At 43.3% G+C, this 12,500-nt stretch overlaps 2 protein-coding genes across 2 annotated transcripts in view; both read left to right on the forward strand.

The window, feature by feature from the left end:
* LOC138966065 (O(6)-methylguanine-induced apoptosis 2-like) overlaps window positions 1-12,500 on the forward strand; it is a 342,886-nt gene that overhangs the window by 77,524 nt on the left and 252,862 nt on the right. The window lies entirely within an intron of this gene.
* The window catches only part of LOC138966054 (cis-aconitate decarboxylase-like), a 19,501-nt gene that overhangs the window by 5,319 nt on the left and 1,682 nt on the right, over window positions 1-12,500 (forward strand). Inside the window, exons 3-10 of the mRNA XM_070338144.1 lie at window positions 1-96; window positions 1,583-1,726; window positions 3,023-3,275; window positions 8,009-8,185; window positions 8,931-9,090; window positions 10,056-10,214; window positions 10,630-10,845; window positions 11,546-12,500. The exon at window positions 1-96 is cut by the window's left edge and continues 42 nt beyond it; the exon at window positions 11,546-12,500 is cut by the window's right edge and continues 1,682 nt beyond it. Coding sequence (XP_070194245.1) covers window positions 1-96; window positions 1,583-1,726; window positions 3,023-3,275; window positions 8,009-8,185; window positions 8,931-9,090; window positions 10,056-10,214; window positions 10,630-10,845; window positions 11,546-11,758 — 1,418 coding nt within the window. The 3' untranslated portion in view covers window positions 11,759-12,500. The remainder of the gene's footprint in view (window positions 97-1,582; window positions 1,727-3,022; window positions 3,276-8,008; window positions 8,186-8,930; window positions 9,091-10,055; window positions 10,215-10,629; window positions 10,846-11,545) is intronic.

The raw sequence follows: 12,500 nt of genomic DNA on the forward strand, positions 1-12,500 counted from the left end.
CCACGTGGATATCGGACCTGGCTTCCAACACCACTCTGTCTGATCTGTCTGACGTCACAGTGGCTCGCTCCAAGCGCATGATACTGGACACTCTTGGTAGGTTCTATAAAATGAATGATGCACAACATCAGAGATGTTGCAATTTTTGCATATTCCCCAATCACATTTGCTTAAAGGCACAGTAAGCCTCCCGTAAACCATCACAGATACGGTCAGGCTTTTACACACAGTACAAACACCCTTTCATTTAAACACTCACCGATTGAGAACATCCTAGGTGCCCTCCGTAAAGAGCGAACAATTTTCAAAGAATTTATTTTTGCGTGGTTTATCTTACCCCTGAGCCATCGTGAACCCGTGTGATCCAGTTTCCCTTTTTCACAATGTAGTCGTCAGTTAGTTATTTGAATGCGACTATTTACAATAGCACGTTTTTATGCACGAAACAAACGGCTGTGGTTCACAAGAACTCTAGCGATGGCTTTTGACTGTTGAGAGGAACGGCGAAATGCACTGATAAACCGGCGTCGTCTGCTACGACCCTTGCGTGACCCTGCTTCCGGGCTTTTCTTTTTTCAAACTTTCACAACTTCGAATTGTACTGATCTTGTCTTGATGAAAAAAAAATTCTTTTATGATTAAAGAATGTTTGTGTAACAAGCTGTCAATCTATTATTTAGATTTTAAAAGTTAGGTCTAGCGCAAAAACGCACCACGGTCCAAAAACATTTTGATAATCATCGATTCACGGCTATCGCCAGTTTACATTGATAGAATGAGACCCGAAGGGAAGTAACTCATGTTTGACCTGAGTTCAGGATAGGTCCAAAAAGTGTTCGAGACAATCTGCAAAATTAATTCTTTAAAAATTGCTCGCTCTTTACGTAGGGCACCTAGGATGTTCCCGTTTGGTGAGCGTTCAAATGGAAGGGTGTTTGTACTGTGTGTAAAAGCCTGACAGTATCTGTGATGGTTTAGGGGAGGCTTACTGTCCGGGCGTGAATTCCGGTATTCATAACAGCCGTCCAGCACCAAAACGAGGCGCCATTGCTGTTGAGGCCAAGTCCACGAAAATAAATTCTTTGAAAATTTTTCACGCTCGACAGAAAGCAGCCAGGATGTTCCCGTTCGGTGAGCGTTCAAATGGAAGTATGCTTGTACTATATGTAGACGCTCGGGGAGCTCTGTGATGGTTTACGGGAGGCTTACTGTGCCTTTAAGTTACTTTAAGACTTTGAACTTTGAATACAACACCCATCAGAACGGTTAGTTATTGGAACATTTCGTTTAAGACAAAAGAATTAAAGCATTACATTTACGTTTTGTCATAAACTAACAATTAAAAGGTTACATTTACATTTTGTCATAAATCAAACGTCCCAATAATCTACCATCCTTGTTTGTTTTTTTAATTCTGAAATTTGGACATAAGCAGTCTGTCTGTTTTGGCTTTCTACTAATCCTTTGGACAACAATATTTAGCAGTCTGTCTAGGGATGTTGCTGGGATGTTTTTCTTTGGCAAATTTGCCTAAATGGCAATACGTGGTACTGACTATACACACGTTTGTGTCCATGCCCAGGTGTGGGTTTCCTTGGTTACAAGACAGACATCACAGCCACGGTGACACGCTGTACCCTCAACAGCTACAACAACAACAACAACAACAACAATGGCGCTGACACTATCACCAAGGAGGGAGAGGCTGGCATTTGGGGGGCTGGAGGTATGTGCTTAACTGTCGGCCTGTTTATCTGTCTGTCTGTCTGTCATTCTGTCTGTCTGTCTGTCTGTCTGTCTGTCTGCCTTTCTGTCTGCCTTTCTGTCTGCCTTTCTGTCTGTCAGTCCCTGTCTGTCCGAATTCATGCCAGCCTGCCTGTCTGCCTGCCTGCCTGCCTGTCTATCTGTTTCTTTGGATGTCTGTATGCCCCCCCCCCCCTCTCTCTCTCTCTCTCTCTCTCTTTTTCTCTCTCTCTCTTTCTCTCTCTCTCTCACTCTCTCTCTCTCTTTCTCTCTCTCTCTCTCTCTCCCTCTCTCTCTCTCTCTTTCTCTTTCTCTCTCTCTCTCTCTCCCTCTCTCTCTCTCTCTCTCTCTTTCTCTCTCTCTCTCTCTCTTTCTCTCTCTCTCACTCTCTCTCTCTCTCACTCTTTCTCTCTCTCACTCTCTCTCTCTCTCTCTCTCTCTCTCTCTCTCTCTCTCTCTCTCTCTCTCTCTCTCTCCTAGGTGCAAACTTGCTTATAACATGTCATGTTCTTGTATACTGCTCTGTAATGTGTACAATGAATTTGCCAAATTGTTTATAGGTACCGTGTGCCTGAACAATAACACTGTTAAAACGGGCCTTTCCTCCACTCTCTCTCTCTTTCTCCCCCTCTCATTGTATTTCGATTTTACATTCGAGCTCATTTTGGTAAACAATACTTCTTTTTCAAGTCAGTCCAAATCCGGTTACAGAAACCGTGTAACATGTACACCGTTTAACTTAAATAAAATAGCAATGCCGCAGTCAGTGACTTTGCATTCCAATTAGGTCGTCAATAAAACGCCTACACGTGTCATAGACCAAATAGCCTGGACCGCCAACTCATCACGTGACCCTTCGAGGTTACGACTCTCGACTTTCAGGGGCGCGTCGCGTCCGGTTTGAAAGGCCAGCGATTCGAAGACAGTGAAAAGAAAGCACGCTCCAGTTATTTGTGACAATGGGAGGTGACAATGAACTGGATTTTCCAAAACTCCAAACTAAACTTAACAAAACTCATCGAAAAACATGTTCCATATGCACTTTTGCTGATTTTATTTTAGCATTTTCAGAACTTACCTCGGCAACTTCGTCCATGTTTACAATCGACACCGGATATCACGTCCCCCTGATTTCTGAAAGACCATGTAAGCGTAGGTTCCTAAATGCGAGAGGCGCTACCTCGTAATAGAGAGAAAGAGCGGAGAGAGAGCTAGTTGGCGGTCCAGGATAAATGGTCTATGACGTGTACACTACTGACGTTCATAATACATGTTCCAGGGCTGACAGCACCACCTTCACTCGCCGCCTACATCAACGGAATCAGCGTGCACTCCATGGACTTTGATGATACATGGTACCCGGCCACACATCCCAGCGGCCCTGTACTTCCGGCGGTGATGGCCCTGGCGGAAAGCATGCCGAAAGAATATCGTCCAACGCTTACCGATTTGCTGGTGGCCTACAACGTTGGTATCCAGGTTCAGGGGCTGCTGCTGCTATGCTCTGACAGTGCAAAGTCAATTCCTGACAGGTAGGTGATATTGCATTTGGTTTAAGCGTGTTTTACTCATTTTCTTTGAACACACGTTTCAGACAAAAACAGCATATAAAACGATAACAGGTAATCTTGAACTTTAGCGTGTTAAATTCATAGCTCAGAATCCAGAGGCATTTAAGTCTCCAAATTTGTAGAACCTGCACTTGTAATCATAACAAGTCATTTTAGATCCCTTTGAAGTTACGGAATGAACTCCGATGAACTGTACGAATGTATTTTGTTTAAATGCGTCAAAGAAGGAATTATCCGTATGATCAGACAAGGGAGACAACTCTTTCGTGTAAATGATGTCCCGTGGTTGACAACGTACGCCATTTTCGGTGCATTTTCGTCGATTGAACAACCAAATTAATTAATTATGCTTAAGTTTGAAGCTCAATCCGTCAATTAATTTCACGACAAATGTTCTTTGGCTTGCTTACATGGACTTGTATCAAAAATAAGTCAAGAATGTCACTGGATTCTGAGCTATGAATTTAACACGCTAAAGTTCAAGATTACCCTGATAACAAGCAGACCGCCCATGAACACCGAACCTAAAACCGCGATTTGTAAAAATGTAAAAATGTAAAAATATCGCATTCCACAAAGTAATGCATGCCTTTTATCATTATTAATATTTGTTGTTTAGAGCCTCTACGCTGAGTGGTGGGGGTGGTTTTAGATCCACATCCCATTTTGGTGCAATCCCATTTTGCCGCCGTCCCATTTTTAGCCCCATCCCATTTTTGCGACATTTTACAAGCCAAGCGTCATTTTACTAACATGTCATAACAATAGCGCGACATCCCATTTTGACACCATATCCCATTTGGCCGCCTTGCCGTTTCGCCGCCATTACATTTTGCCCCCATCCCATTGTCGCGACATTTCACAAGCCAAGCGTCATTTTACTACCGTGTCATAACAATAGCGCAACATCCCATTTTGACACCATCCCATTTGGCCGCCATCCCATTTTTATATTTAGTCAAGTTTTGACTAAATATTTTAACATCGAGGGGGAATCGAAACGAGGGTCGTGGTGTATGTGCGTGTGTGCGTGTGTGCGTGTGTGCGTGTGTGTGTGTGTGTGTGTAGAGCGATTCAGACTAAACTACTGGACCGATCTTTATGAAATTTGACATGAGAGTTCCTGGGTATGAAATCCTCGAACGTTTTTTTCATTTTTTTGATAAATGTCTTTGATGACGTCATATCCGGCTTTTCGTGAAAGTTGAGGCGGCACTGTCACGCCCTCATTTTTCAACCAAATTGGTTGAAATTTTGGTCAAGTAATCTTCGACGAAGCCCGGACTTCGGTATTGCATTTCAGCGTGGTGGCTTAAAAATTAATTAATGACTTTGGTCATTAAAAATCGGAAAATTGTAAAAAAAAATAAAAATTTATAAAACGATCCAAATTTACGTTTATCTTATTCTCCATCATTTGCTAATTCCAAAAACATATAAATATGTTATATTCGGATTACAAACAAGCTCTGAAAATTAAATATATAAAAATTATTATCAAAATTAAATTGTCCAAATCAATTTAAAAACACTTTCATCTTATTCCTTGTCGGTTCCTCATTCCAAAAACATATAGATATGATATGTTTGCATTAAAAACACGCTCAGAAAGTTAAAACAAAGAGAGGTACAGAAAAGCGTGCTATCCTTCTTAGCGCAACTACTACCCCGCTCTTCTTGTCAATTTCACTGCCTTTGCCATGAGCGGTGGCCTGACGATGCTACGAGTAAAATGGCATTGCGTTCAGTTTCATTCTGTGAGTTCGACAGCTACTTGACTAAATATTGTATTTTCGCCTTACGCGACTTGTTATATTTAGTCAAGTTTTGACTAAATATTTTAACATCGAGGGGGAATCGAAACGAGGGTCGTGGTGTATGTGCGTGTGTGCGTGTGTGCGTGTGTGCGTGTGTGTGTGTGTGTGTGTAGAGCGATTCAGACTAAACTACTGGACCGATCTTTATGAAATTTGACATGAGAGTTCCTGGGTATGAAATCCCCGAACGTTTTTTTCATTTTTTTGATAAATGTCTTTGATGACGTCATATCCGGCTTTTCGTGAAAGTTGAGGCGGCACTGTCACGCCCTCATTTTTCAACCAAATTGGTTGAAATTTTGGTCAAGTAATCTTCGACGAAGCCCGGACTTCGGTATTGCATTTCAGCGTGGTGGCTTAAAAATTAATTAATGACTTTGGTCATTAAAAATCGAAAAATTGTAAAAAAAAAAATAACAATTTATAAAACGATCAAAATTTACGTTTATCTTATTCTCCATCATTTGCTGATTCCAAAAACATATAAATATGTTATATTCGGATTAAAAACAAGCTCTGAAAATTAAATATATAAAAATTATTATGAAAATTAAATTGTCCAAATCAATTTAAAAACACTGTCATCTTATTCCTTGTCGGTTCCTGATTCCAAAAACATATAGATATGATATGTTTGGATTAAAAACACGCTCAGAAAGTTAAAACGAAGAGAGGTACAGAAAAGCGTGCTATCCTTCTTAGCGCAACTACTACCCCGCTCTTCTTGTCAATTTCACTGCCTTTGCCATGAGCGGTGGCCTGACGATGCTACGAGTAAAATGGCATTGCGTTCAGTTTCATTCTGTGAGTTCGACAGCTACTTGACTAAATATTGTATTTTCGCCTTACGCGACTTGTTGATTTATTCTTCTTGTCAAGCCTCACTATACTACTATACTGCGTTATTCAACTAGGGAGACATTCCGATTACGCAAAATCCCATTTTGCCACAATCCAAAATGTCGCGAAATAGGGATGGCGGCGAAATAGGGATGGCGGCGAAATAGGGATGGCGGCGAAATAGGAAGACGGCAAAACGGCATGGCGACAAAATGGAATGTGGCGCTAGTGGTATGACACGGTGGTAAAATGACACTTGGCCTGTGACATGTCGCAAAAATGGGATGAGGGCGAAATGGGATAACGGCGAAACTTGATTGCGCCAAAATGGGTTGCGGAGCAAATGGTACATTACATGGTGGTAAAATGACACTTGGCCTGTGACATGTCGCAAAAATGGGATGGGGCAAAATGGGCTAACGGCGAAACAGGATTGCGCCAAAATGGGATGTGGAGCTAATGGTACATGACATGGTGGTAAAATGACACTTGGCCTGTGAAATGTCGCAAAAATGGGATGGGGTGAAATGGGATAACGGCGAAACGGGACTAATAGATCCCTTCACTTTGGGGTAGTGCGACTCTGTTACTGCTAGCTTTCCACTGGGAGGAAGCGACCCGAATTTCCAAGCGATGGGACAAAAAAGTAATGACATTTTTTTCTTCGATGGATCCCTTCACTTTGGAGATGATAAGTTAAATATCGGGCGCCTTTACGTGATTTGTAAAATGTTTTACATTTTTACAAATCACGGGTTAACAACACGTTCTAAAATGATAAGCAAAACACATTCACGATTACACAACACGATATTCCTTTTACGTAGTGTATCATCAGTTTAATGTTCATAATAGGTTAGAGTTAGGGTTAGGGAAGGTTGTAACAGTCAAATAAAGTGTCTAATTGCTTGTTTGTTTTCAATATCATTGAATGACAATTAAAATCCGTCAATTTGTTTTGTCCGTAATAGCACAGTACTGTTGTAAGTAGTTTGTTGCTCTCTGTATGAAGAGTACTGTTTTCTTGGGATTGTAATTCCTGTCCTGTAAAAGCTCTTGTTTATTCTGCAACAACAACAACAACAACAACAACAACAACAACAACAACAACAACAACAACAACAACAACAACAACTTGTGAGCTGGCCACATTTTGTTACAAAGAAAAAGAGTCATTACACTGGGGTTTTTGAGTCACTTGAGAAAAAGTGACTCTATGTAATCGGTCAGTGTTAGTCTGTCCGGCCGGCCGTCCGGCCGGCCGTCCGTAGACACCACCTTAACGTTGGACTTTTCTCGGAAACTATCAAAGCGATCGGGCTCATATTTTGTTTAGTCGTGACCTCCAATGACCTCTACACTTTAACGATGGTTTCGTTGACCTTTGACCTTTTTCAAGGTCACAGGTCAGCGTCAAAGGAAAAATTAGACATTTTATATCTTTGACAAAGTTCATCGGATGTGATTGAAACTTTGTAGGATTATTCTTTACATCAAAGTATTTACATCTGTAGCCTTTTACGAACGTTATCAGAAAAACAAGGGAGATAACTAGCCTTTTCTGTTCGGCAACACACAACTTAACGTTGGGCTTTTCTCGGAAACTATAAAAGTGACCGGGCTCAAATTTTATGTGAACGTGACTCATTGTGTTGTGAATAGCAATTTCTTCCTGTCCATCTGATGCCTCATATAATATTCAGAACTGCGAAAGTGACTCGATCGAGCGTTTGCTCTTCTTGTTGTCCATGGTGTGAACATAAGGCCAAAAAAAAATAGTCTGTTTTGGGGATTTGGGAGAAAAAAAAAGAAAAAAAAAAGTCTGTGTTTTTTGGCAAAATAACTTAAAAATATGTTTTTTTGGAGAAAAAAAAAATTCCCGACCTACCGACCCTATGTTTTTGGCCTATGTTACCGTAAACAGACTTTTTTTGTGTGGCTAAGTTCCGCATTACTCATACTTATTACTGTAGTACCTCCTGGTCGCTTATTTCCCTTTGTCTTTTGACCACAAGAGTTGTCCTTTTTTGGGGGCAGATTCCATCCTCCAGCCGTGGTGGGGGTGATGGGTAGCGCCGCTGCGTGTGCCCGCTTGCTTGGAGGCAGCCCAACCACAGTGCGACATGCCCTGGCCATTGCAACTTCGTTTGCTGGTGCCCCCATGGCCAATGCTGGCACCACCACCAAGCCTCTCCATGCTGGCAAGGCCGCCAGGTTGGTGTTCATGTGCCATTTGGTTTCTGTTGTAAAAGTAAGGATTTTATTGGAAAACTATTATTAAAGCCTGTCCATAATAGGGCGAGGTCAACTATGTGAAGTATACTTCGCGAAGCTAACCGCACGAAACTTTAGCACTGAGTTTGCGGTAAAAAGACTCCGCGAAGCTAACCGCACGAAGCTTTAGCACTGAGTTTGTGGTAAAAAGACTTCGCCAAGTCGACTTCGGGTTCAACTAAGGACCGCCTCTACAGACTCCTAAAGAAAATCTAAAAGAGTAGAATAAGAAGGGCAATATTATTAAGCCGTATATCAACTGGGCGAAGTCCACTTCAGGAAATCGGCTGCACGAAGCTTTGGCACTGAATTTTCGCCAATTTTTCATGAAGTCGACATCGGGCTCTATTCAGGGCTGCCTTGTACAGGATTCTATAGAGAAGTATTGTTTACAGACTCCTGAGGAGTAGAATAAGGACATTATTATTAGGATTTTTGTGTGTGCAGATACTGTTCGACATTCACTGCAAAATAATCTTTGTTAAAAATCATAGAAGTAAAGTTTACGGGGCAAAGTGACAAAAAGAAGAAATGCACAAAGACCGAAAGTAGCGAGAAATGTTTTTGTGTGTGTGCACCGGAGTGATTAGCTCTTTCTCAACACATACACCCTGCAGAGTAGTTAGTTCCAACATCGTCTATTGAAGAAACATCCTGATCTACAAATCTACTGTTTGTGTTTCAGGTTCGGTCTGGAAGCAGCGCTGCTGGCTGACCACGGCATGGAAGGCAACCACGACATCCTAGACATGAACTCAGGGTTCGGGGCTTTCTACCACGACTACGACCCCGAAGGGTTCCTCCTGGCCCACAGCACCAACCGCGACTTCATCCTTCACGACCAGGTAAGTGTAACCATGGCTTGACTTTATCCTTCATGACCAGGTAACCATGAGGTAACCATGGCTTGACTTCATCCTTCACGACCAGGTAACCATGGCTTGACTTTATCCTTCATGACCAGGTAACCATGGCTTGGCTTTAACCTTCATGACCAGGTAACCATAGCTTGACTTCATCCTTCACGACCAGGTAACCATGACTTGACAACTGAAGCAATCCAGCATAAGTTAATTGATGTTGTTGCTGAATTCATTTCGTACATGACATCTTTGTCAATCTGCAAAATTAAATCAAACAAATATCCCCTCTTTGCACGGGAAGAATCCAGGATGTTTGTTTGTTTGTTTGTTTGCTTAACGCCCAGCCGACCACGAAGGGCCATATCAGGGCGGTGCTGCTTTGACATTTAACGTGCGCCACACACAAGACAGAAGTCGCAGCACAGGCTTCATGTCTCACCCAGTCACATTATTCTGACACCGGACCAACCAGTCCTAGCACTAACCCCATAATGCCAGACGCCAGGCGGAGCAGCCACTAGATTGCCAATTTTAAAGTCTTAGGTATGACCCGGCCGGGGTTCGAACCCACGACCTCCCGATCACGGGGCGGACGCCTTACCACGAGGCCAACCGTGCCGGTTTATCCAGGATGTTGAATTTAGGTAAATGTCTAAGTTGAAGGATGATCTTACCCCGTGTTCAAGCCAGGACGGATCAATGGTCATGTACACGATGATTTACACAAGATGAGATGTATCTTTAATTAAATTCGACACCGTTACATGCACATCCTGGCGGTGATTGTAGGATTACTTTTCTATTGCTGATATGTTGGAGTCACCGAGAAAAAACTTCGTTATTGTAATACTTTATCACTTCTATTATAAAATCTTCATCAGGAAACACAAAAAATAAAATCAATATCATGGAATTCACTCATCATTGTGCGTATCTGACTGTGTCAGGACATTGCCCTGAAGCGGTACCCTGCCCACCTGGGGATGCACTGGACTATCGACGCTGTGTTGGCCGTCAGGGAGAAGATCGCAGCGTCCATGGGGCCCAACCGCAAGATCTCACCGGACGACATCAAGATCGTCCACATCCGGGCACCTCCTTCCAAGGTGAGTGTTACCATAAATAGTACGGAATGAGGTCAGGTTTATTAAAGTCAAAACATGAAGTCTTTTCTTGTCGCTATTAGTGGTGACCAAAACTGGTTGTCTAACAGTATACGTATAAAGCGTTTTGCTTGCCTCAAAATAATGATGATACGTTGTGTTTTACGCCCTCACAGTAAAACCATTAGGAGCATGCTCCCGGTGCTTGCCTCTCGTTGACTGAAGCTACATTATTTTATAACGGCATGATTCGGATATGCCCCAGTTTATCCAAAACCATATGGCCAGGTTTCAAAATTACAAAAATTCAAATAATGATTCCATATTCATTTACTGTCTAAATACCATTACAATCTATTAAAATCTAGGAGATTCCTTTTAACTGACTGTTCATCGATTACCTTTAATTTTTTTCCAGTACATCAACCGCCCTCTGCCCAGCACAACCCACGAGGCGCGTCACTCCTTTCAGTTCACGGCGTGCACGGCGTTGTTAGACGGTGAGGTCACTCCGGACTCCTTCATGTACAACTACAGGCGGCGCCCGCAACTGCACACGCTCCTGCGCAAGACCACCATCGAGACCCCGTTAGACAACGTGCCCACCTTCATGGACATGTATGTGGAGGTTGAGGTGAGTCTTGTGAAGTTCTGCCGTTTTTCCGGACCCCCTCCCCCTCCTTGTCCGGCAAATGTAACTTTTATCTCAAGGAGAGACTCAAAAATATCCCCTTTCAAATGGTAAATTAAAGAGCAGCTTGGGGTAGACATCCCCCTCCCCTGACACCCCGCCTGGTCATTGTCTGCACCCTTGCCTCATTTGGGAAGCCCCTCCCTCCCCAGCCCTGATTGCGATCGTGCTTGTTTGGTTTAAACGATCTTTTATATTTATGCAATCATCTATTGGCGAAATACACGGTCAAACATTTCAGAATCTACGACCACAGCCACAGACTTACTATTTCCGTCTCTGATATCCCCCAGGCGACGATTAAGAACGAGGCGATGCGACACGTTGTACTGTTACCCGAACAAGATCTTGATATTCTGAATGTCAATCTCTCTTTTGTATCTCAGTTCTTGTACTCCCGTCTCATTATCAATCTCTCTCTCTTGTATTCCCAGATGACGATGAAGAACGGCGTATGGCATTTGACGTCACATGCGTAGTCGGCTGGATGTTAAGCAACAAATAAACAAACAAACAAACAAAAATTTGACGTCACCCACTGACCAAGTTATTTCCTGCATATGTTTAGTACATATCTTAGTCTCAGCCCACAATCTCACAATCTCAATCTCTCATCATAATCTCTCTATTTGTTTTCTCCCAGGTGACGATGAAGAACGGCGAGGTGTTCCATGGCAGGTGCGACACGCCCTACGGTCACTGGCGTCACCCACTGACCAAGGAGGACCTGGAGAAGAAGTTCCTGACCAACACCAAGGACCTGGCCTACACCGCCCAGCAGTCCGTCATCAACACCGTGGCCGCCATGGACACGCTGGGCTGTGCCGAGGAGTTCCTCAACATCATGAAGGGCTAGGTGAAGGGACTGGTTGTTAGTATTTGAGACTTGTGGTTGCTGAGATAGGAAACCGATACACGCACAGCCTAGCGGGGACCTCACAAGGGATTATCTGCTGATATCGTCTCGGAGGAGTTCGTCGACATCTTGTAGGGCTAGGTGACTATGGGACTTTTGGTTGAAGCAATCTGCCGATATCGTCACCCGGGACTGAGGTGCACGAGAAATGTATTAACCCTGTGGGAGCCAGCCGCGGTGTTGGATTGGTTGAAACTGAGATTTCAACGAATCAGGCCCCGCGGTTTGTCCCCACCGGTTTGGGTTGCACCCCCCTTAAAGGGGTGTTACTCTTCCGGCTTTTGTCGGATTTCCGGTTTTTGAAAAAAACTGAAGCTGGAAATTCCGGTTTCCCGGGTTTAAAAAAAAAAAGAAAAAAAAAAGCTTCGTTTCGCTAAGTTGAAATAACGAGCAGCGGTTCCGATCCGACTTTTGACACCGGTTCGCGTGCTTTCTCGGTTCGCTCCCTTGGATTTGCCGCCATCTTGCTTATTATGATTTGGTTTCGTCGGTGTCCAGAAACTTTCTTTCAAACTTGAGCATTTTGGACCCCTGCCTTTCAGGTTTTTTGATTTTTCCCAGTAACGCCTTTGGTTTGGGTCGCACCCACTTTTGCTTCGTGCACCTCAGCCCTGGTATTGGGACTTGGTTAAAACAGTCTGCCCATATCTGCTCCTGGGGGAAGGGGGGGGGGAGGGGTTAG

This window comes from Littorina saxatilis, linkage group LG5, assembly GCF_037325665.1.
Source record: "Littorina saxatilis isolate snail1 linkage group LG5, US_GU_Lsax_2.0, whole genome shotgun sequence".
NCBI classification, from domain to species: domain Eukaryota; kingdom Metazoa; phylum Mollusca; class Gastropoda; order Littorinimorpha; family Littorinidae; genus Littorina; species Littorina saxatilis.